At 34.0% G+C, this 22,770-nt stretch overlaps 4 protein-coding genes across 4 annotated transcripts; 1 reads left to right on the top strand and 3 right to left on the bottom strand.

The window, feature by feature from the left end:
• Positions 1-111: 111 nt before the first annotated feature.
• Positions 112-2,254, bottom strand: LOC110693021 (probable pectate lyase 5). The gene is made up of 4 exons (XM_021870134.1): positions 2,021-2,254; positions 1,120-1,860; positions 897-1,035; positions 112-578 (listed from the first exon to the last, which is right to left on the bottom strand). The coding sequence occupies exons 1-4, from the start codon at positions 2,158-2,160 to the stop codon at positions 357-359; spliced, it is 1,242 nt and encodes a 413-aa protein (XP_021725826.1). The 5' UTR covers positions 2,161-2,254; the 3' UTR covers positions 112-356.
• Positions 2,255-6,049: 3,795 nt separating this feature from the next.
• On the bottom strand, positions 6,050-8,436 carry LOC110693103 (bark storage protein A-like). The gene is made up of 6 exons (XM_021870228.1): positions 8,235-8,436; positions 7,385-7,452; positions 7,139-7,294; positions 6,856-7,047; positions 6,485-6,664; positions 6,050-6,217 (listed from the first exon to the last, which is right to left on the bottom strand). The coding sequence occupies exons 1-6, from the start codon at positions 8,434-8,436 to the stop codon at positions 6,050-6,052; spliced, it is 966 nt and encodes a 321-aa protein (XP_021725920.1).
• A 741-nt stretch (positions 8,437-9,177) lies between these two features.
• Positions 9,178-13,784, bottom strand: LOC110693024 (peptidyl-tRNA hydrolase 2, mitochondrial-like). Its single transcript, XM_021870136.1, has 8 exons — positions 13,586-13,784; positions 12,528-12,798; positions 12,347-12,405; positions 11,767-11,826; positions 11,610-11,679; positions 10,396-10,465; positions 9,802-9,828; positions 9,178-9,696 (listed from the first exon to the last, which is right to left on the bottom strand). Exons 2-8 carry the CDS (start codon positions 12,738-12,740, stop codon positions 9,647-9,649), a joined length of 549 nt encoding a protein of 182 aa, XP_021725828.1. The 5' UTR covers positions 12,741-12,798; positions 13,586-13,784; the 3' UTR covers positions 9,178-9,646.
• Positions 13,785-17,157: 3,373 nt separating this feature from the next.
• Positions 17,158-22,346, top strand: LOC110693019 (TOM1-like protein 1). Its single transcript, XM_021870132.1, has 4 exons — positions 17,158-17,317; positions 17,840-18,464; positions 19,427-19,663; positions 21,586-22,346. The coding sequence occupies exons 2-4, from the start codon at positions 17,943-17,945 to the stop codon at positions 22,006-22,008; spliced, it is 1,182 nt and encodes a 393-aa protein (XP_021725824.1). The 5' UTR covers positions 17,158-17,317; positions 17,840-17,942; the 3' UTR covers positions 22,009-22,346.
• Positions 22,347-22,770: the final 424 nt, after the last annotated feature.

Here is a 22,770-nt window from a genome sequence, read left to right as displayed (position 1 = left end):
GAAGTGCCTGACTCCTTTTTTTGGTTTAAAATCACCAGCAGCCTGAATTTACCTCAAGCATTCTCATACAAAAAACAACAATTTGGGTCAAAGTTCTATGGATAAAACATGTTTCTTAAATTCATGTTTAATAACACTTTAGAATAATCATTTGAACATATGTAATGAAGCAATAACACATTTGTGAATCTGTGATTACTTTTATCCCTGTTTTTATCCCTTTATGAAAGGTTTCATTGAAGAAAGCTGAGTCTATTTTCTTGTATTTATAATATATATATTGAAAAATAAAGAACAAAAAACAAATGAAACAATAAAACTATGGGTTAATTGGCCTATATGAGCTCAGAAATAGATCAGCAGCTTCTGTTTTTCTGGCATTTGAGCACACCTGCTTCCTTTGTCATTGAAGCCACATGTGAAGCTGGCTGAGCGCTTAAGCTCATGGCCTTGGCATAAGGTGAGGATGATCCACTTCCGGATTTTACAAATCGTGCTCCGTTTAGAAACAAATCCCCTTCTGATGTCCAATTCCATTTCTTCCATTCCTTTTCTGCTGCATTCTCCCGTTTAGTGACCTGTTACAAATCATTTGGATCAAGTCATTAAGGAAATCAGTCATTTGCTTCGGTTCAAGTCATCTTAGGCCAAGGCTACTGTCTATTGGCTATTGCTGATTAGCGTTTAGGTTTTTTGGTTCGAGTCATTTTTGGATTTTGTTTCATCAACTGGTCTTGTCATTTCAGGTACAATTCGGATTTAAGTATGGCATAAGCTAAATTAGGTAATGGGGAACGGTACAACACTAAAACCTTGGGTCCTTGGTTTAGTTTTGTCAGGTTTAGATATGGCCGGAAAAGTTAACAGTAAATAGTTAGCGATTTTGTGAAAATCACCTCTTTATTAGACCGATTATCAGGAGCTAGGAATCTGTTGCCTTGGCTGTTGATAGTTGGTCCTGCACTGCCTCCAATGGCGTACATTTGCCATTGAGTGTAGTCATTATTTACGACATGAAAATAGCCATGTCTGCACCTGAAAAATGGATCAAAATATCAAATTTAGTGCATAAAAATGACATATAAAGATTGTTTCAACTTTATATTAAATCGTATATACCTTGGCATTCTTTGAACCAAGCCCTCTCCAAAATGGTTGAAGGCTATTGTTACTTGCATGTTCTTGTCCTGTTTATGATTATCGTTATGCCCCAAGAGCATCACCTTGTTATGATCTGTCATGTAGTTGTTAGATATGGTTATCGCGGTGGAGCCATGAATGGCATCGATCAAGCCATCAGTGCATCTAGACAGAGAGCAATGATCCACCCAAATATGCTTTGATGAGATGATGGAAATCCCATCACCATCTGACTTACTTCTCCAACCATATTGTGTTGGAGTTCTCCTTACATATGCATTCCCTCCTCGCTTGCAATCATGTATATGAATGCCGTGTATGATGATGTTGTTAACCTCTTGTAAGACGATGCACGGTCCCCCGGCTATATGCACATTAGCACCTCTTCCATCTATGGTCTTGAAGGAATTGATCATCAACTCCTGTTTGAGCTTGATCACCATATCCATAACGAAAATTATCCATAATGGTTCATCTTGTATAACCCCATATCTCAATGTGCCTTTCTTTGGGTTGACAGCATCATCACTAGCATCTTTAACGACATAAACTTTGCCCTTTTTGCCTCCTTCAGCATTCTTACCAAAGCCAATAGCACAATCAGCCAATAGCTGCCGGTTTTTATCCCAGCTCTTGTTACACCGCCAGCAATCATCGATTGGATTTCCTGACCGACGACATGAGGAGGCCGCTAAACTACTCCTAGAAGCATTAATCGTCCTGCAATAAGGAAAACAACTATGTTGTAAGCTACATATACATGATGTTACTACAAGAAACGCGTCTAGTTAGAATAATTTGTGATTTTTGATCACTTAAAACTACTAGTACTAATTTGTATCATTGATTAGGGAGACGAAACGTGATTAATGTAACATACCCTTGTACTTGTTGAACTATTAGTTCAGGATCTGAAACAGGGGAAGAGTGAATAAACATGGGAAAAGAAAAGACAGTCAACAAGAAAAGAAACAAGAAATACATTGCCTTTTTTGCTAGGATTATGAGTAGCATATTCATATATTGAATTAATTAGGAGAAGCAAAGTTGTTATGAGGGAAATTAAACGAATTTAGAGGAGTTTATAAAGGTGTTAAAAAGATAGTTGAAATTATTTCGGTTGGGAAATAAATCATCCTCATCATCTAATTACAAATTATGTGACATATTTAGTAACTTAGAGAAAATTTCTGTTCATTTGATCATTAACTTTAGACGTATATCTTTATAAATTGCTTGTTTCATTTGTTTGTGCACATCACCTAAAATTTTTGGCTAAGCTCTCGGCTTATGGGACATTCTATCAAGTTATAGTTATGTATTCACTCTATATGGCTATATAATAATACACATACACAGAATATTGTCTGGAAGAATTTGTCGCATTTTTTAAAATAACAATAGATATTATGTATTCATGTTTATTTAATTTTTAAACATATGTCACACTTAAATAGAGTGGTTGAGAGAAGATGGGACAAAAACAAAGAAAATTTAACACGATAGGATAAAGAGATTGGCTCACTCAAAGTGCCCTATTAAGAATTGTAACAATTTAAGGTTATGAGGTTCTCTCTTTTTTTCCGTTTAAGTTAGCTATAAATAATAAATTGTAACAATCATCACTTTATTCTTATTAGTGAAAGTTTACCAATTAGCATCAACACCCTTAAATTCAAAATAATTATTCTTTGTATTTTAAAAGTAGTTTAAATTATTCTTTGTATTAAAAAAGTTATTATTTTTCTAATAATAAATTTTATCTTACAAAAAACTTACATAATCAATCAATTTAGCCTTTATAGTATATAATAATAATGAATACGTAAGAAATTACATATTAAAATAAAATTTAAACTTGGGCAAATTAAAAGTTATCAAACAGTTAAAGTTGAAGCATACATTGCTTTTGAAATTAAACCTTCACTTCTTTAAAACCAAAGCATATATTACTTTGATTAATTTTTTTTTAACTAAAATTACTGATTCTGCCACAACATTTCAATCGAGTATTGTGTGTATAAGCTTAGGTTTCTTTAGTGTGCCAATTTTTGGATCGTGAAGGATTTTAACACCCCTAATATTAATTGTGTGTATGATCTTGTAAAAAATGGTATGCATTATTCGGGAATTTGAGTACTTCATCCATACAAAATTAGACGACAATTATGACATGTTTCTTTTTTCAACTATGTCGATGCAAGAATTAATTTGTCAATATTTCTAATTATCAATAAGTATAATTTACTTCATAAAAAATTAACTTGAATTTAACAAGATCCCACATCTAACGTGAATTTCTTATTTATAAATTATTAAAAGTTAATTAGAGTAAAGTTTGTCAATAGTGTCAAGTCAAAATATATCTTTTAATTAATTTAGAATGAATGAAGTATATTATTAGTAAGCCTTCAAAAAAAAAGTATATTATTAGTAAATAATCGAATAACTACTATGTTTATTTCTATTTTTCAACTTCTATGTTCATAGGACAATCTACGCACGGAGTTTATGAAAAAAAAATAGGAAATTTTGTCAATAACTACCAATTAAAGCACGTGTTTTGAAAACAACTACCTATTACATTTTTTTAAAAAAGAACTACCACAAAGATATAAAAAGTTTAGCTAGCACTACCACTTTAACAATTTTGGCTAAAATCTCCGGTATTTGGGTCTCACTTTTTAACTTTATGAAGGGTAATTTAGTTAATTTAGATTATGATTTTATGAGGTAAAGGTAAAAAGTAGAACCTACATGCCGAATATTCTAGTTGAAATTATTAAAGTGGTAGTGCTACTTAAACTTTTTACAACTTTGTGGTAGTTCTTTTAAATTTTTTTTTTAATAGGTAGTTGTTTTCAAAACACGCACTTTAATTGGTAGTTTTTGACAAAATTTCCAAAAAAATATTATAAACATGACTATTTTTCCATTTTCTCAACTAATTGCATTTCTTGATTATTGTTATACACAACATAAAATTCAAAAGTTGGGTCCCAAACATACATTTTCTCCGTTTGTTTTTTACCATTAATATCTTTAGTTTTGTATTGATAAAATTTATAAAATGTGACATATGATACAATCAAATTGCAATAAATCTAACAATAATTTTATTTAAAGAGCACCTAACAATAATTTACATGATCTGATAATTTACTATCATACATAGTAATTACAACATAGGGTTAAAATTTTATAAGTTTGACCTTATCTTATTACAAGGAAGTAGCTTCGGGTAGGTTTTTTTTTAAAAAAAAAAAAAAAAAAAAAAAAGGTTTCTAACCTTTGATCTTATAGGTTTTTATTATTTTTACCACACTTATTTATTTTTTCAGTTAAAAAGTAAGTTATAAATACATAATCTCATTAGTTAGATATTAATGTCTTAATGATTATCTATATTCGTTCCTTTCAAAAAAATAAATTATCTATTGCTTGCCACTTTCCAAAAATTTAAACTAATTCCTTTTTCACCAAGTAAGTCTTACAGATTTATATATATTTAGGAAGTGAAATCATTATTGCAACATTCAATTATTCCTTCAAAAAAACAAAAAAAAAGAGAGAGAGAGAGAGAAAGTGAGTTAAGATGGAAGACAGTAGTATAGATGATGTTGCCGCAATGTGGGAGAAGGTTTCTTGGGAGTTAGATGATTTAGATACAACTTTGGAAGTTGTGAATACTTCTGTTTCAATGGAGCAACAACAAGCCACTAATTCGGATGACAAAATGATGGATACAATTCTTCAAGAGTTTTCGCAACCATCGTCGTTGCCGATATCATCACCGCTGCCAATACAACGTCGTCAAGGAAAAGGCAAAGATTTGAAGCGTCTCCTTCAAAATCTCAAGAATAAAGAGTTACCAATAATATTGAAGCCAACAACACAACAACGTTGTCAAAAAAAAGCCAAGGAGTTAAAAGTTGTCCAACAAAAGTTCGATTTTCAAGAAAAACCGTTGTCCTTGCCCTCGGTTTCGACTTTGCAGCGTCACGGCAAAGGGAAGGAGTTGAAGGTACTTCGTAGAGAACTCCTCAAATCATCAAAGATATCTTCGCCGCCATCTCTAAAGGTTAATGTCGAAGAAAGCAATAATGGTCTGACAGCAAAATTGGAGAACACTAAGAGAAAATTGAAGGACGGTTATCAAAAGTACAACCAAGCAAGAAAGAAGACTTGTTTGATCGACATCCGCGCCCTACCTCCACACCCGATCTGTCGTACTGGTTTCGATACTCTTAAAAGGAGGCCACAACATGCTGCCTTCGTACTGCCACCCGAGAAGATGATACATTGACGACCAAGATGGTAGAATCTTGAATGGGGTTAACAACTTCAGACGTAGTACAGTAGTAGTGGAGTATATTATGGTAGAATGGATTTACGTATGTTTGGAGATATGATATGATTGTACTCTTGTTCACATCACCATAGTGGAAGTGATTTGATGATCGTCCCCGCCCGTGGAGTAGGCCACATTGGCCGAACCACGTAAATTTCGTGTCTCTTTATTTCGCTTTTTATTATTCTTTAGTTTATGGAACTCATAATGTCGTAAAGATCGCCTAATACAACATAGAAGCTAGGAATTAACAAGCATACATACACAATTAATTATTCTTTAGGCCACATTGGCAGAACCACGTAAATTAAATTTCGTGTGTCTTTTTATCGCTTTTTATTCTTTAGGTTCTTTAATTCGTATAATAATGTCAGAAATATTGCCTAATACTTTACATAGAAGCTAGGAATGAACAAGCATACACAATCAATTACATGGAAACAGATGATGAAAGAAGTAACAATTTTATTCAATGATAGCCTCTACAACTTTAATTCTGACTTGCCTAAGAGTGGAGAAACAAAGCCAGATTAAGGTACAAGTACTATCTAAGCTTATTTAAAATATAGCTTTCTTCTTGCCAATAAGTTCTACAAATTTTGCTGCAACTTTAAAGGAGTTGATAGCAGCCAGAGAACTTAGACCAGCTAATGCTAGTTTCTCTCCACCAGCCACATCCGATACACCACGAAACACAACACATGGTACTCCATTCGAAAGTGATGCCTGCACCAAACACAAAGCAATTCAACATCTCATCTTGATCATTAGCAATTTTAAGTGTTGTCCGTATAGAAAACAGGACTAAGGGCCTGTTATCATACGTTGAAATTCAGTTCAGTTCATGATCAGTTCATCTCCTAATTTCCTTCTCTTATAAAATATTCATTTCAGTTCAGTTCAGTTCAGTTCAGTTTAGCTGAGTTCAGTCAACGAGAATAGGCCCTAAGTAATAATAAGCGAGAATTTAGATTTGATTTGTAAAATACTAACATGTACAATTGCAGCACTCTCTTCATCTGCTGTAGATATACTGAATTCTTGGTAGAGGAACTTTGCAAATGCCAAATTAGACATGAACACATTCGCGGTTGAGCCTCTTAGTCCAAATATTAGTTTTGGCTCTCTAGGTAAGCAAGCAGTCTCATTTAAACACTGCTGCAACTTCAATCCCTGTCATCATTTAAAACCCGTGTTATATATCCTTAGTCACTACACGACTTTGTTCTTTTCACCTTACAAATATATATTTCGACAAATATAAGTTCAAATAATTAATGACACGTTCAATTCACAACTAAAATAAGTTCTCGACACAATGACACATTAAAAATTCGTGCAGACGGTCTAATATTTATTTATACCTGAAGTTGGGTAGCAAGATTATACCAATGAGCATCAACTGGAAACCAAAAAAGCTCTTGCATTGCCTTCTTATTAGAGAAAAGTTGTACAGGAGTAAACTGAATTCTTTCCAGTAAATTCTCTCCTGAATTTGGAAGATTGTACGCCCCGAATTTCAGCTCATTTTCACTCGTTTCATCAGACCCAAAATCCTTCATACCACCAACGACACGAAAACAGCATAATTAAATTACAGGACATACTTCTGAATTACATAATGTACAGGATATACTTTCATCTTACCAGCCATTTCCAGGAGCTGGTGAAGGCAAAAGAATGTGGCACGCCGACATCTCCGACAGACATAGAAGTATTAGTACAACCAGCAATGCCATAATGAACAATTCCCCTGATATTAAAAGTCTGAACCAGAGCCTGTACTGTAAGTGCAGCATTTACCTGAGTATAATACAGCATTAAGCAGTAAATTAGATTTTTTAAACTTGTAATTAGTATGAAATTGTGGATGTGTTATAGAAGGAACTTAACTGTTTGCTCTCCTGTTAAGACATAGATTACATCTACACCTTTAATTTTCCCAATGTTGAATTTCCTGCCTGATAAAAATATACAAGTACAAGATTAAGACAAATATTTTTAAGATACTTTGTATATTATATTAACCAACTTGTAATTATTTAATGACAAGCAATATAGACAAGTAAAATAATGACAATAATTGACAGGTTTACTTAATAATTTGTTAAATTTAAAAACTTATTTATGATAATATTTGGTTAAATATTTTTATTGACACAAATAATACAGTATAATATTTGGTTAAATAAATTGTACTATGTTTGCTGATTATGTGAAATTGGCCTGACTTTTGCATTTTTGGCTGAAAAAATTTACTGTATTTAAATTTAGTTAGTACTGTAAAAGCCAAAACAAAGCTATCCGAGTCATTATTTTTCTTATGTTTTCATTGGTCCAGTACATATTCAAATGTCAATTAAAAATATTAAGAAAAATGAAAAGTCACTTCAAATTATACTGTAATTTATAATTTGATAGTTTCAATGCCCCTTCAACATGTTGCCATATTTAGTAAAGAATAACGTTAACTCAGATCTAAAATCTTAAACTCTTTCCCTTCAAAAAAAAAATCTTAAACTCTTTAAGTACCCATAAGAAGGTAGACTAACGACTTCAATAACAATATTCTAAAAGTTGTACACGAGTAATACGACATCAATAAAAACTTTGCTTTGATTGTACAACTTATAGGATACTTAATCATGCAGGTACATCCGAGTGTAATATAAACATGATTCCATTTAAACAGACATCGACTATATCAAGATAAATATAGAGAAGACGAGAGTTAGAAAATTACCGGCGAGTTGGATGTATGGATTCCTAGAGTTGGGCACAAAAAGACCAGAGTTTTGAAGAGGAATTTCTTCAGCAGGAAAGGCTAAAACTAAGCCAATGTAAGAAGAGTGGTGGTTTATCCTATCTACAACCTCATGTAATGGATGAGTGGACCTCAGTTGTACACTTTGCTTCACTAACAACATCAAGATCATCATCACCATTATTTTTTTCATATCCAACGGCCATGATTTGCTGCTCTCTGATCTTACAGTTGTTATTGCTCCTACAATGTTGGTTTGTCTTTGTATTGGACAAGATTTAACCATGAAAATTGATGATGTATAAATATAGGTAAAGTCAACTGTACATTTTGTGATTGGTTAATTCAGTTTTTGTGGGTCCTCCTCATGAATAACGTGGTTTCTAGTACAAAATATATACTACCTCCGTTACATATTATTTGCAACGATTAGACATTTTTTCTCTCTACTTTATGTCAAATCGTTGCAAATAATATGGAACGGAGGTAGTAAGTAAGCAATTTGCATCATTGCATGTTTATTTGATTTCATAAACTATCTTTTCATTCATTTTATAAACTATCTTTTCAATCATTTTATAGATTATCCTTTCAATCATTTGTCCACAACCATTTGCTTGAAATACAAAGAATATTTTATTGGACAAAGATACAGAGATTTTGGCTAAAAGCCTAGAAGAGGGGTTCGCGGCTTGAAGGGAAATTTAGCCGGTCAATATTTAAATGGGCGTATTTGGTTGAGAGAGGATTAAAAGAGAGGTTTGAGCCTAAAAAGTTAATTTTGAAATGAACGAGTATTAGATAAAAATAATAACCATACTCGTTTGGGACACAATTTGAGTCACGACGGAGTATAAGATTTAGGCAAGGGTGGTGAAGAGAAGATGGGATAACCTTAATAAGAAAAAGTTCAAAGGAAAACTCTCAAATATGGCCATTCTTCCCCTATTTATTAGTATTCACAATCCTCATTATAAAGGATAACCTTCCCATGTAAAACGATACGACGACAATAATCAAAGCAATACATGGAATGATAAAATTCATTGTCTAATCCCTTCACATGATTGTTCTCCACAACATCAGCAATCTATTACTAGTATTAAAAAAAATGCGAAGGTAGAAGGACCAACTTTATCCAAATAAAATCAGTATTACCATATTAAGTAGCCAACAGAAGGATCAACCTAGTAGTATTCATCCATTAAATTGATTGAAATGAAAAGAAATCGGCCCCCAATTAGTAACGACTCAGTGGCAGTACTTTCAGCATGGTTCAATTGCCGCTCCTGCTATTTGAGGTTTTGAGATCTCTGTTTTCAGATATCATAATATAAGGCATGTCCTTGTCGCCGGGCCTAAATTGCAACCAACTTCAGTAAAGCAACCAATTACAGAAGCTTCAATCCTCCAGTTACATCATCAACCATGTCGGCTGGTCCTGCAATAGCAAATATTATTTAGACATGTGGTCTTGGAGGTGATAATATAATATTAAGACAGGGAGTAGGTAAAATCCAAGGACTATACAAAAGTGGATACATACCAAGAACAGCCATGACTGTTCGCGAATCTGCAGGATAAGAAAGAAATACATTATTGAAAAACATTAGAGAAGTGGCCAAGAAAAAAAAAAAAGGCATCTGCAGTTTTATTTGATAAGATATGAAAATTGTATGCCTGAGCAGCATCAAAGATGGAGAGTAAAACCACTTAAGTATTTATAATTATTCTTCCAGGAGATTCATTTATATTCCCCTAAGTGGTAATTGTTAAGACACAAACTTAACACACACACAAATGTGCCTACATGCACACTAATTAAGAATAATGAGGTTTCCAAAAATTCTTGTAGTTTCAGCCTTTCAGGTTTAAATTCATCTTAGCAGCTTCTCTAATGCAAGTACATGCAAGTACTGCTACGCTGCACTAGGTGGGTACTGTAGGTAAATCATTGTTTGACCACGGTTACAAGCTAAATCAATCCAAGAGATGGCTTGGAAGAAAATAAGCTCATTAAACAAAACAAGCCCATGAGGAATAAGAAACTTGGGACATTTCATCAAAAAAAAGAACTTACGCACAGTATAAACATGCTAGAAAAGTAGAAATATTAACAGAAATTGATTCAGCATCTTACTTGGAGCTATTTGAGTTCTTCCAGCATCTATTACAATATGTGTAGGTATGTGAATTGACTTTGCCCTTCCCTGCAATTGGAAGATAGATACCGTGATCAGAAAATCAAAAAGGTTAGAAATAGTTCAGAAAAACATCATTCATTAAGCCGCCACCACCACCCCCACCAACACCCGGGAAAAAAAAAAAAAAAAAAAAAAAGGTTTCATAACAAAAAGCTTAAGAGCATAGCACTAATGAAACTATGATAACATAAATTATCAGAACAAATGCAACAAGTTCAGTGCTACCACAGAAAACATCATGTCAACACATGGGCATTTATATAAGGATACTATAATGGTCAATGGTAGTGATTCCAGTACTAATTCAGCGTTATTACCACACAAGATAGGATGACTTCTAATCAGCAGGGAAGTACAGTGAGAAAGCAACATGGAATGAACATAGTCTTAAGACAAAAGAAAGTGACAAGTACTAAAAACTTGTAATGAAACCGACTTAGCTAAGGGTTATTATTGGTAGCTTAGTATGTTGGTAGTCATCAAATATAGTACATAAGGGAAATTACGCAAGGAATCAAGAGATGCCACATGGGCTCAAAAGAAGACAAACCATCTAGAATCATCTTAGAAATTGTAAATAAATAGGTAGAGGGAAGGAACAGGGGGATAGGCAGAATTTTGGAGTGAATCCTTTGAGTTGTGACCTCAAGTCACTAAAATGAGCTTAGTAGGCTAAACCTACTACCTTTTGTAAGAAACCATTAATCTGTTTAATCAAATTTCCAAGCTTTCTCCTTTAAAGTTTCACTTAATCATTAAAGTATACAAATCAGATTACCAGTCCAATACAAAACTGCAGGAAAAAACAACAGTAACTTTAAGAAATCAAGCAAGGCTTAGCTTTATTAATATTATTACTGGGAGGAGGAAATAGGAGCAATAAAACAAAGGGGAAACTACCAAAGAAGGGTAATACATATTTCATACGGAAAAAGGAATAACGCAAAAGATATAGCTTTTACTCTTCAGATTGAGACTTTTCCTTTCCTAGTAAAAGAAGCGATTCGATGCTTCTACGTATATAGGACATAAAAAGGGGGAGGAAGGAAAGGTTCCTGAGACTTCTAGCAGATAATAAGATAAATGGCAATAACAGATCCAAAATATTCAAAAACTTCTTAGCCTACGAAAGTTATTGAAGCATTCTCACCTGTAAGACAAGCAAGTCTTCCTCGCTTTCAATCTTGACAACTACTTTAACCTGTCCACACATCTCCCACCTGCACAAAGATATGATAATGCTAAGTATAGTACATGAACGTAAAATAGGAATTATATCAACAAAGAAACTTCACAGTTGAACTCACCTGTTTAATGCTTTTGGGGCTCGATTAAGAAGCTTTTTGTAGAGACCCAAGGTTGCATGACTGCTCAGAAGATCAAAACACAATATTAAACCACTGGAAAACTAAGCTAATAAAGGAGCAATCCTGTAACTCAAATGCATGAACTTAACACATATAGAAGGAAAATAAAATAAAACATACACATCAAAATGACACAATGTGACAGTTCTAAGGGACTGGACAGGATAATATGCCGCAGAGGCACAGAGAGGCATGAACAGACATCAGCTTTAATAAAAAGAACCAGATAGTCATGTGATGGCAGAAAATTCAAACAAACACAAGAATGGTATAATACAAAAGATGAATTAAAATAAATCTAAGGGGGCACAACAATTAACAAAGTAAGATTGTGGCACAAATCAGAGCCTGACAGGACCAAGTCGACAATCTATCACACGGTCACACCTTTACAGTTCTTAATGAAGAAATGTTCCCACAAACATATAAAGAATAATTAAGCAATAAATAAATAAATAAAAAAAAAAAAAAAAAAAAAAAACAGATGACAAGAAGAGATTTGGGGCCAGTGGTCCACTACCTGCACTGGGCAGCAATCTTTCCTTTACCCATCTTCAAGTCATTCCTCACAACCAATACCTTTTGGAAAAAACAAACAAAAACACCATCAATTCTTCATGGACTTCATATCGACTTCATACTCAAACAACTTATGCTGCAACTATCTCTTAAGAAAGGAAAGAGTAGGAAAGGCAATGCACCATTTTGAAATCTTCAAGAACGTCAGCAAGCTTCTCGATCTCAAGGGACTCTTGAGAACGATTTTTCTTGCCTCCACTTTTGGTCACGCTATCTTTAGGTGCAGTAGCAGAAACAAAGAAACGAGCAGGATGACGCGCACCAAAGTAGTATCCCAATGCAAGACACCCTGCTCCAACTAGAATTGCACTTAGCCATGTCAGAGCCATCATCATGAGGCCGAAACAATTACTCCAGGCAACACCTTAAATCGTATAACCAGTCAATAGCAACCTAGAAAATCAGATAAGTTAATTATATACAACAATCATTCCAACATTCATAATCAGCAAATACGCTTGAATTAAGATATCAAATAGAATGCAATAAAAGACATCTCATCACCAGATGATGAGGTCCACTTAAATTTTAATAACAAGAAACACCTACAATGTCACTAGCTCCCTACAGCCTTCACAATCGATACAATCAAACAAACGAGACAAGATACAGCTGCGTGACAAGAATTAAGAGTTCGATATATAACTATAGTGATATCTACAATAATTCTTTTATGACATGGTTCAGCTAACCTAGATACTCCAAACACTTCACTACTAACAATACATCAACAACATTTGGTTATTCAATCACTCTGCCCACGAATAACCGACATCGAAAAGGGACTCCCGTGTTTAATTTGATACGTTTATATTCTACTGCCGTCTTTAATTTGACACATTTATATACTGCTGAATAAGGAACTCAATATGCTAAAAACCACATATATAGCTAAAGAAAGCACATTTGACCATCATTCACCCAAAAATATTAGCAAACAATTAATATGTAACAATTCAATTCACCCAAAAGCTAATTATTGAATTTATTTAAACTATCGCAATCCAAATATTGGCAAAAATCAATTATAATCATTGGAATCTCATAAATTTCAGGGATAAATAAGAACTAAAAAGCTACTAACATAGCAAAAATCGCAAAATCAATTGAAAAATTACGCATGAATACGAATAATTAAAATTTAGCAACAGTAAAATATGATTCGAAAAAGAATTAGTACCTAAAAAATAATCGTCATCATCAAATTCAATCGAAAGAATGAAGAAGAATAGCAAGATCAAATGATGATCAGCATGCCGCCCTGAATGTTTGGGGGCAGCTGAAGATGAGGAGAGAGAAAATGGTGGTTTAAGGAGAGAGAAAGGGGTTTTACTGCTGCAGAGAATAATGGTGGTTTTGAAGAGACTGCAAACTCGAAAACCATTTCTGGACTTTTGAGTTGCCCGTTTACCCGTATCCGTATTGGCTTGGATCCTAATTCAGGTTCACTCGGTTTTTTTTCTTCAAATGCGAGTGAGGGATATATCAAATGGTTAGAAATTCTCTCCCGGTTTCAGGAAATTATGAGATCAATTCTCACCCTGCCCTTGTGGCTCTCTAAACACCAAAAAAAAAATGTTACACCTTGCTCTACTTTTTATTTTCGGTCGTTTTAGTTTTATTTGCCTTATTTCCTTATTTGCAAAGCTTTTACAATATTTAATCAGAGGTTTTTCAGTATGGCAGGCCACATGGTGCGGCAAGGGTTACTTATATCTTAGGCTTACTTGTATTTTGGGGTTTGTATGGGTTACTTGTAAGGTGTTACCTGTATTATGAGGTTACTTGTATGGGTTACCTGTATCGTGGGGTTACTTGTATTCTGAGTAACTCCTACAAGTAACTCTAGAACAAAACCCCTATCAAACCAGTAACACCCTACAAGACCAAAACCAGTAACACCCATAAAAGTAACCCCATAATACAAGTAACACCTACAACTAACCCATGACAAAACCAGTAACACTTTACAAGTAACCCCTAATCAAAACCAGTAACACCCATACAAGTAACTCCAGAATACAAGTAACACCTACAAGTAACCCCTGATAAAACCAGTAACACCCATACAAGTAACACCTACAAGTAACCCCTGACAAAACCAGTAACACCCTACAAGTAACCCCTGACAAAACCAGTAACACCCTACAAGTAACCCCTGCCGCACCATGTGGCCGGCCACATACAAAAATTTGTAATATTTAATTGATTTCCACCAACCCCACTACCTCCATATTTTATTACTTTTTTTTTTATTTCTTCTAAAACTATGTGCATGGAGGAATTGAGTAAATATTTCAAAACGGATAAAGTAATTAGTCAATAATTATTAACCGAACAATCATATTCTTATTATATATCTTAACACCTAACAGCTTATTAACAAATAATGCTGCGTTTTGTCGAACATAACCTAAGGGCGTGTTCTCATTGACTGAACTAAACTGAACTGAACTGAACTGAGCTGAAGAGAAATTAATATTTTATAAGAGAAGGAAATTAGGAGCTTAACTGAACTGAACTAAACTGAAATGAACTGAATTGAGCTGAACTTAGCTTAGCTGAACTGAACTGAACTGAACTGAATTTCAGCATAAGAGAACAGGCCCTAAGTATAGGCTGCGCCGACTCCCTTCTTACTGACAGCACAACTACGTGCTGGCAAAAAATTATGAGCGTCGGCATGTCACTTGGCTCCTTGGCTCACTTCGGTTGCAAAGACTTTCTCCTTAAGCGCATATTCAATTCATATGATATGGTCTGATCTAATTTGGTTGGTCAGTCGTATATTAAGACAGGATGAAAAAAGTTTAAGAAAATCATTCTTCAAGTGATATTACTCCTAGGTACTCATGGACATTTTGTCCTCTAATTAATACAAAGTATAAGCAATAATTATCCTAAGATTAACCATGTGTTAATGTGTCTTATCTTAAAGAGTTAAAGTATTTAAGAATTGCTATTTTAAGAATTTCTATTATGTACTTCCTCCGTTTTCTTTTAGATGCAACACACACTTTTTTCACGGTATTTAAGAAATGTGGCGTTTACATGATATAATACACTTTAAAATGGGATGAGTGGTTGTTAGGAGTGTAATTTAGTAGGTCATGTGCTTTAAATAAGGGAAATAATATAGTTTTTTCCCTAAAATAACTTTCCTTTTATAGTGTATTGCAAGTATTGTAACATTTTCTTTTCAAGGAAGTGTTGCAAGTAAAAGAAAACGAAGGAAGTATATGTTACTTCCCCGTTCCTTTTTTTAAATTTTTTTTTATATGTACGTTATCATTAAGGTGTTCCCTTTTACGAGAATTCTTAATATTTAGGATTTTTTCAAAGACATGTATTTTGGACAAAATTATCCTTGCATTACAATTTGAATATTCAATTGTCTTCAATTTTCTATGTGCATTTGTACTATTTATTTATAACACTTTAATGGGTTTCAATACTCATTAGCTTTTTCTATCCCATCTCTTATACTTTTTGTCACCCCATATGTACTATTCTTAATCTAAATAAAAGTTTACTTTCAATAATTGAATTAAGGAAAATATACTTGTACTTTACACAATTCTTTATTAGTCGTTCATAATTCCAAACGTCCAAAACAAAAGGAATGAAAGAGAGTAATTAATACGAAGTATGTTACTAGTTTCTTAGTGCATAATTTTCCTTTTTAAAATTATTTAATGCATGAGTTATTCGCATTGTTATTTTCACTTATTACTTGATTAGCCTTTCCTTCTTATTAGTTTGTTATATTTAATAATATCTGTGTAAAACTTTTTAAAAGCATACTATTTTTGTTTTTGAAGCAATTTAAAAGCATACTTATAATTTGACATCCTACAATGCAATATAATCACATTAAAAAAACATAATATTCTTGAGCCTCAACAATCAGCTTAAGCTTTTGGTTGAGATGCTCCTTTAACATATCTAAATCAATGAGCAATAAAATATGATGGGTTTATATACACATTAGTAATTAATTTTCACTACATATATCATTGTAATATACATTCAACAATAGAGTCAAGTACAAAAAACAAAAAAACAAAAAAAAATTACATCTCATTTTACATGAATGCTTTTTGCATTTGCAAAACTTACAAGCATTTTGTATTTACTTACCACAATAATAAATTATGATATAACTATATAAAATGAACGAAATACAACTTATTCCGCAAAAGAAAAAAAATATATATTATAGAGTAATTAAAAAACTCTATAATCTGCAAAGACCTGTTCTGATTGACTGAATTGAGCTGAACTGAACTAAGGGTCTGTTCTCTTACGTTGAAATTCAGTTCAGTTCAGCTCCTAATTTCCTTCTCTTATAAAATATCCTTTTCAGTTCAGTTCAGCTCCTAATTTCCTTCTCTTATAAAATATTCAGTTCACTTCAGCTGAGTTCAGTCATTGAGAACATGCCCTAAACTTATTGGAGCTGAACTAAACTGAACTAAATATTTTATAAGAGAAAGAAATTAAGAAATAAACTGAACATTTTATGAGAGAAAAAAATTAAAAAATAAACTGAACCGAACTAAAAATAATATATAGAGAACAGGCCCGAAGCATATACGAGTACATAATTCACATACTCGTACAACCGATTGTACAATAAAAATTGCAAAAAAAAGTCAAGAATGTATGTGAAAGTGGTTGTTAGAGAAAGGGTAAATTAGGTAACGCATAAAAAGCGAACGAATGACGACACACTAGAATAGAAAAGAAGCAAGTACTTTCCCAAGTACTGAAAATTAAAAATATCATCGGAAGAACCTTCTATCTCAAGTCATCCATCATCGTCGTATTCTTCTAATTATCGCAACATTTTCTCCCCTTTTTCTCTCTCCTCCGAATTTCTCGTTCTTCATCATCTACCTTCATTTCCAAGGTAAGATTATCCATTTTTTCTTTAATTTCTTGCTATATTTCTGCAATTTAAAGATGCATTTTCTCTGTAATTTGTTCGATCTGCTTAGTCAACTTCAATTTGACCGTATTGTTACTTCAATTGCGTTGTTTTTTACTAATTTTAGACTGTGTTTTAGCTAATTATTTGTTGTATTTGTTCGAATTAGTGCTGTGTTTTAGTTGAGTTTTGTGTTGGATTTTTGTACCTAATTTGATGATTTTTTCGTAACTGTCTTTTTAATAAATTTTGATCAATTCTTGTTTTTTTTGTGTTTGGACTTTTTCTAGGTCTTTGAACTTCGGATCTTCTTTGTTACATAGTTTCCGTGTTGAATTTTTGATAATGTTTGGTGGAATTTTAATAATTTAGGTTAATTTCTGACTTTTTAGGAAAAACCCTATTTTTGTAGCATTTTTTCCAGATTATAACGTGCTTGACGACTTTTAAATTGACTTGGAATTTTCTATTGATTGCTGTTTTTGCTGGTTTTGCATAATCTAGGGGTAATTTGTCGTTGTTGTCGACGCGAGTGCTGCTGTTCTGATAACCAGTGGTGTTGTTAGGTTGTATCTTGAAGTTGATTGTTGAATTTGGGGTTGTAAAGATGAGTGATAATTTGATGGACAAAGTGACTTCATTGGGTGAGCGTCTAAGGATCGGTGGGACTGAGGTTGGTAAGAAGATGAGTGAGGGTGTGAGCTCGATGAGCTTCAAGATGAAGGAACTATTCCAAGGGGGAACAAATCAGGCTGATAAAATCGTCGAGGAAGCAACTGCTGAGACTCTTGAGGAGCCAGATTGGGCTACGAATCTTGAGATATGTGACATGGTTAATCAAGAGAGAGTTAATAGTGTTGATTTGATTCGAGGGATAAAGAAGCGGATTATGTTAAAGACCCCTAGGATTCAGTATTTGGCTATGGTGTTGCTCGAAACTATTGTTAAGAACTGTGAAAAGGCATTCTCTGAGGTGGCGTCAGAAAGAATTCTTGATGAGATGGTAAAGTTGATTGATGACCCCCAAACTGTTGTTAAGAACAGGAACAAGGCACTTATGCTAATCGAATCCTGGGGGGAGTCCACAAATGAGCTGAGATACTTGCCTGTATTTGAAGAAACATACAAGGTATGTCCATATTTTTATTTGGATATCCGCCTTCTCTTGTTTTTGCTTTTGACTGGAACGAAAATATATTTTATCATGTTTCAATCTTCTGCTTGTCAAAAATTAAAGAATTATCAAATTATTACGGAGTATTCGGAGTGAATGTGGATTTTATTATTTGTTATTTTATTTTTTTCTTTTTTTGCAAATACAACTCGATAACTTAGTAGATTCACAAATTCAAGATGTAGGATGATGGGGGAAAGATTGGACACTCCCCTTTATGTGATCTTATCCAAATATGGAGTATTTATTTGTTCAGACTCAGATTAAAATTCTGGTGTTACACATGCCATGGTCATCTCGTATTAGACACTCACTATTTTTTTTTTTTGACACTCACTATATAAGTTGATAAGCCTTATAATCAGGCATTTCCTGTAGGGTGGGGGAAGGGGGAAGCATATGGTGAATTCTTAAGACTGCATGTCTGCATCAAAACATGTAGTTTAATAATGTGTTTCACTTATGCTAAGTCGACAGTATATAATTTAGGTTTGAAGTTCATGTGTAACTATTTTTTTTAATTGAAAGTCATATGCAATTTTCAGCTTTTATAAAGGGCTATATATCACAGTCTTTTTAAACTTCCTGGAATGCAATAACTTTTATAGCCTCTTTACTTTGTACTTTCCTTTATGCACATCAAAAGTATATCATTCAAATGATCCAATTTGTTTTAGGAATGCTCCTGAATTGAATGATTTAAGGTTTTCTCCTTTTTCTTATACGAAGTACTAATTTTTGCTTGACTCTTTTTCTTACTTGTTATGGAAGTTTATATTGGAGAAACATAAGATTTGGCATGCTACCTTTGGAATGCAGACTTAACATGTATTGCTTAAGATTGGAATATTTTAATGAGCATAGAGTAATATATTACCCTACCCTTTCATTTTAACGTTGTATCCTTTGCTTAAAAGAGCTTGAAGTCGAGAGGAATCCGGTTCCCAGGGCGTGATGATGAGAGTTTGGCACCCGTATTTACCCCTCCACGCTCCGTCTCTGAAGCAGAATTGAATGCAACTCTTGCACAACGTGATGTTCCTGTACAAACCTTCTCTGCTGAAGACACAAAAGAAGCTTTTGATGTAGCACGGAACTGTATTGAACTTCTTTCTACTGTTTTATCATCTTCTCCTCAACAAGATGTGCTGCAGGTAATTTCTGTTACTGTTGCTCCCTCTAAAATCATAGAATATCAACTTTTTTAGGATCATTCGATGTACCTTTAGAGATGAGCTTGTGTTAGATTTCTTTAGAAGCATTATATGTGTTAGATTTCATTAGAAGCATAATATGCTTGGGGATCCTACGCATACTCAATATATACTGCCTCACCAACTTTGCATGATTTTTATATTTAATTTTTTTTTTATTCATTCCAGTCAATTGATTTGATGGATTTATAATTCCTGATATTTGGTTGCTGGATATCCTGCCATGCTTATTCTGTAGTCAGCAGAAAAGGTGAGATAGCTCTAACAGGCTATCAGCTGAGCCACCCAAGATTCTTTACTAGTCTATGATTCATCTACACTGCTCTGTTGCTAGAGATTGAGTATATGCTGTTTTAATACTCTATTTACGTTGTGCCTGTTTCTTTTTCTTTCCCCTTCTTGAAGATGATTACATTTTGATATGCAATATTATATAGCTTGGGCAGTTAATGGCTGTGATGACTAGATGTTAGGATTGAAGAATCTTCTTTGAAATTCATTTTGCATTTTGGCCACTTCAGATTTTTATGGCAGAAGAATATAGATGTTTGATTGAAAGACCTAAATTTGTGAAATATTTAGTGAAGTTGCGATCCACTTGTGTTTCCAAACCAGTGTTTTTAGGCTTCCAGTCTAGCATTGTGGGCCTTGTGGTTGATCTGAGATAAGGTGGCATTGGTCATAGAGGCATTGTGGAGGTTCATAGAGGAAGAATCTAGGCAAGAGTAAAGAGAACAAAGTGGTTAAGGAGGTTCAGGACTGGCTTATTACACAATTGAACAGGGTTTGTAGAACTTTTGCATCAAGCCCTTTGCATGTGATATGATCTTGCTTAGACCATATAGTTGAATATGGAATTGTTGCAAGACTATGCCAAGTGATTGAATAATTAGAATTTGTTGAGGAATCCAGCAATCAGTCTAGCTGACCTACATTTGAACCAGCCACCCACTTCTTCCTTATTTTTCTGTCCAGTGTTTGAGATTATGCTCTGTGCAGATCAGGAGGTGTCAAAGGTCAATTTATGTTCATAGTGATGCTTTTGACGAAAATTAGCTTTTAAGGGTTCCCTGTACCATTCGTTCAGATTGACTGTTTTAGAGTTTAGAGTTTAGACTCCTTTGCTGTGAGTATGAAGAATTGAAGATTGCTTTTGTTGGCTCCGTAATGATAGAACTGCAAGCGGTGAGATGTTTTCGGTAGAACTAGATCCAGCTAGCGCCTCTTCCAAATTACAATCGCTCTGCCCTGACATGTTCCTCCACTGTTCTTCACTCAGCAACACTAATATATGTATGGCTTATAATTACCTTTCCGGATGCCATATGACAATTGACAATGCTATTGCATTCTATAATTAGGTTGAGTTGCTCTAAAGGTTTGTTGTATCTCTTGACTACACTCAATATTTAGCAATTCCTCATGCCCTTCTGAAACAGAATGCCTGGTCTGCTGCATGGCTCAGTAGGTGAAATTCATGGGAGTCTGCATTTGACTTCTAAGGCTGAGACAAATTATTGAACCTATGTCCATTGCATGGACCTTCAGGCTTCGGAATTCAAATTGAGTTTCTATTCAGTTTTGTGTAGTATGGAAGTTGAGCAAAAATGAGCTGCTATATTTATTGGTATAAAGACTAATTTTTATCACTTCTCACTGCTCTCAGTATTGCTTATGATACGTGCTAGCGAGTATTTTTTCAACTTAACGATTTTGTAACTTCTTCATGTTATGCAGTTGAATTTATGTTCACTGTTTCTGTTACTTGGTATTCCCTGGTGGATTTTTCTAATTTTTTAATCGATGATGCACTTGCTCTGATATGCTTAACTGAATAATAAGACGTTTCTTACCTTTGGCAGGATGACTTGACTACAACGTTGGTACAACAGTGTCGCCAGTCCCAATTCACTATTCAGAGAATCATTGAGACTGCTGGTGATGATGAGGCTCTTCTTTTTGAGGCTCTAAATGTAAACGATGAGATCCAGAAAGTCATCTCCAAATATGATGATATGAAAAAGCCCTCTACGATCCCATCAGCACCGGAACCAGCCATGATTCCTGTTGCTGTTGAGCCTGAGGAGTCTCCACGGTCTGGGAAAGAAGAGTCACTTGTAAGGAAACCATCAGGATCCCGAGGCAATTCTCATGGAGGGCAGCATGATGACATGATGGACGATCTTGACGAGATGATCTTTGGCTCGAAATCTGACACACCAACAAATTCTGGAATTGAGCCAAAGAAACCGGATTCAGCAAAAGATGATCTCATTTCCTTCTGACTTTACGTATACATATATGAGTGGCTGTCTGGTGTTCTATGTATGTGTTTGATGCCTGGATATGTGTTTGAGGCTAAAGGAAATGCATGTGAATTTTATAAGGATTGCTAACATTTTCATTGTGTCTGGCCGCTCCTTTGTAAGTAGATTCTTCTCAGATTCTTGGATTTTTAGTTCCAGTAATCTTGAATTATCTAGGAGCTGTGCTTGTGGTTTACCTGATTATTGTTCCATTGGTCTGTTCGTTGTTTAAACACGGAGAATAGTTAAAAGCATGTTGTCATTTTGGCCTCTGATCCTAAAGGTTAAACCTATTACGAGTATTTTGCTTTAGCCTACCATTTTCTTCCATTGATCTACTTTGAATTAAAGCCATCATCTTCTTTCACAATGACTTCTGTAAGAGTATATGAACCATTAATAATATACTAGCTATTAATAATAAGTTCCCATGAATCCGTCATAAATGTTGAAGCCCGAAATTGGGGCAAAAAAGTAGTTCTTTCTAGAGGTAAACCGCAAGTATGGTTAAGGTCGAACAAATGATTAGGAGTCTAAGATTGAAGCTTGAAGCCTAACCAACCTCCCCCATCCCGAATTGTTATCAAACACTACGAAGTTTCGTAAGTCGTACGACTCGTACCAATTAATCCAAACCCTTATAGCTTAATTAGACAAATGCATTACTGACTTACAATGGTAAGTCTGCTTTTATTACGATCGTAAGAACATTTTTGTGAGTCAAGGTGATCTTATAATGGT

This window comes from Chenopodium quinoa, unplaced genomic scaffold (genome assembly GCF_001683475.1).
Source record: "Chenopodium quinoa cultivar QQ74 unplaced genomic scaffold, ASM168347v1, whole genome shotgun sequence".
NCBI classification, from domain to species: domain Eukaryota; kingdom Viridiplantae; phylum Streptophyta; class Magnoliopsida; order Caryophyllales; family Amaranthaceae; genus Chenopodium; species Chenopodium quinoa.
The sequence above is the reverse complement of the archived record's forward strand: the minus strand, read 5'-3'. Positions and strand labels throughout refer to the sequence as shown.

Bases quoted from the DNA above. Each gene is read 5' to 3' on its own strand.
- LOC110693103 (XM_021870228.1), bottom strand. From the start codon at position 8,436: ATGGTGATGATGATCTTGATGTTGTTAGTGAAGCAAAGTGTACAACTG. The intron at 7,453-8,234 runs GTAATTTTCTAA...TATTTTTATCAG, and splicing joins TCCATACATCCAACTCGCCG to GCAGGAAATTCAACATTGGG. The intron at 7,295-7,384 runs GTTAAGTTCCTT...TATTATACTCAG, and splicing joins TCTTAACAGGAGAGCAAACA to GTAAATGCTGCACTTACAGT.
- LOC110693021 (XM_021870134.1), bottom strand. From the start codon at position 2,160: ATGAATATGCTACTCATAATCCTAGCAAAAAAGGCAATGTATTTCTTG. The intron at 1,036-1,119 runs GTATATACGATT...TCCATTTTTCAG, and splicing joins TTGGTTCAAAGAATGCCAAG to GTGCAGACATGGCTATTTTC. The intron at 579-896 runs GTGATTTTCACA...GATTTGTAACAG, and splicing joins ATAATCGGTCTAATAAAGAG to GTCACTAAACGGGAGAATGC.
- LOC110693019 (XM_021870132.1), top strand. From the start codon at position 17,943: ATGAGTGATAATTTGATGGACAAAGTGACTTCATTGGGTGAGCGTCTA. The intron at 18,465-19,426 runs GTATGTCCATAT...TTTGCTTAAAAG, and splicing joins TATTTGAAGAAACATACAAG to AGCTTGAAGTCGAGAGGAAT. The intron at 19,664-21,585 runs GTAATTTCTGTT...TACCTTTGGCAG, and splicing joins CTCAACAAGATGTGCTGCAG to GATGACTTGACTACAACGTT.
- LOC110693024 (XM_021870136.1), bottom strand. From the start codon at position 12,740: ATGATGATGGCTCTGACATGGCTAAGTGCAATTCTAGTTGGAGCAGGG. The intron at 11,827-12,346 runs GTAGTGGACCAC...TCTTCTGAGCAG, and splicing joins AAGATTGCTGCCCAGTGCAG to TCATGCAACCTTGGGTCTCT. The intron at 9,697-9,801 runs GTATGTATCCAC...TTGCTATTGCAG, and splicing joins AACAGTCATGGCTGTTCTTG to GACCAGCCGACATGGTTGAT.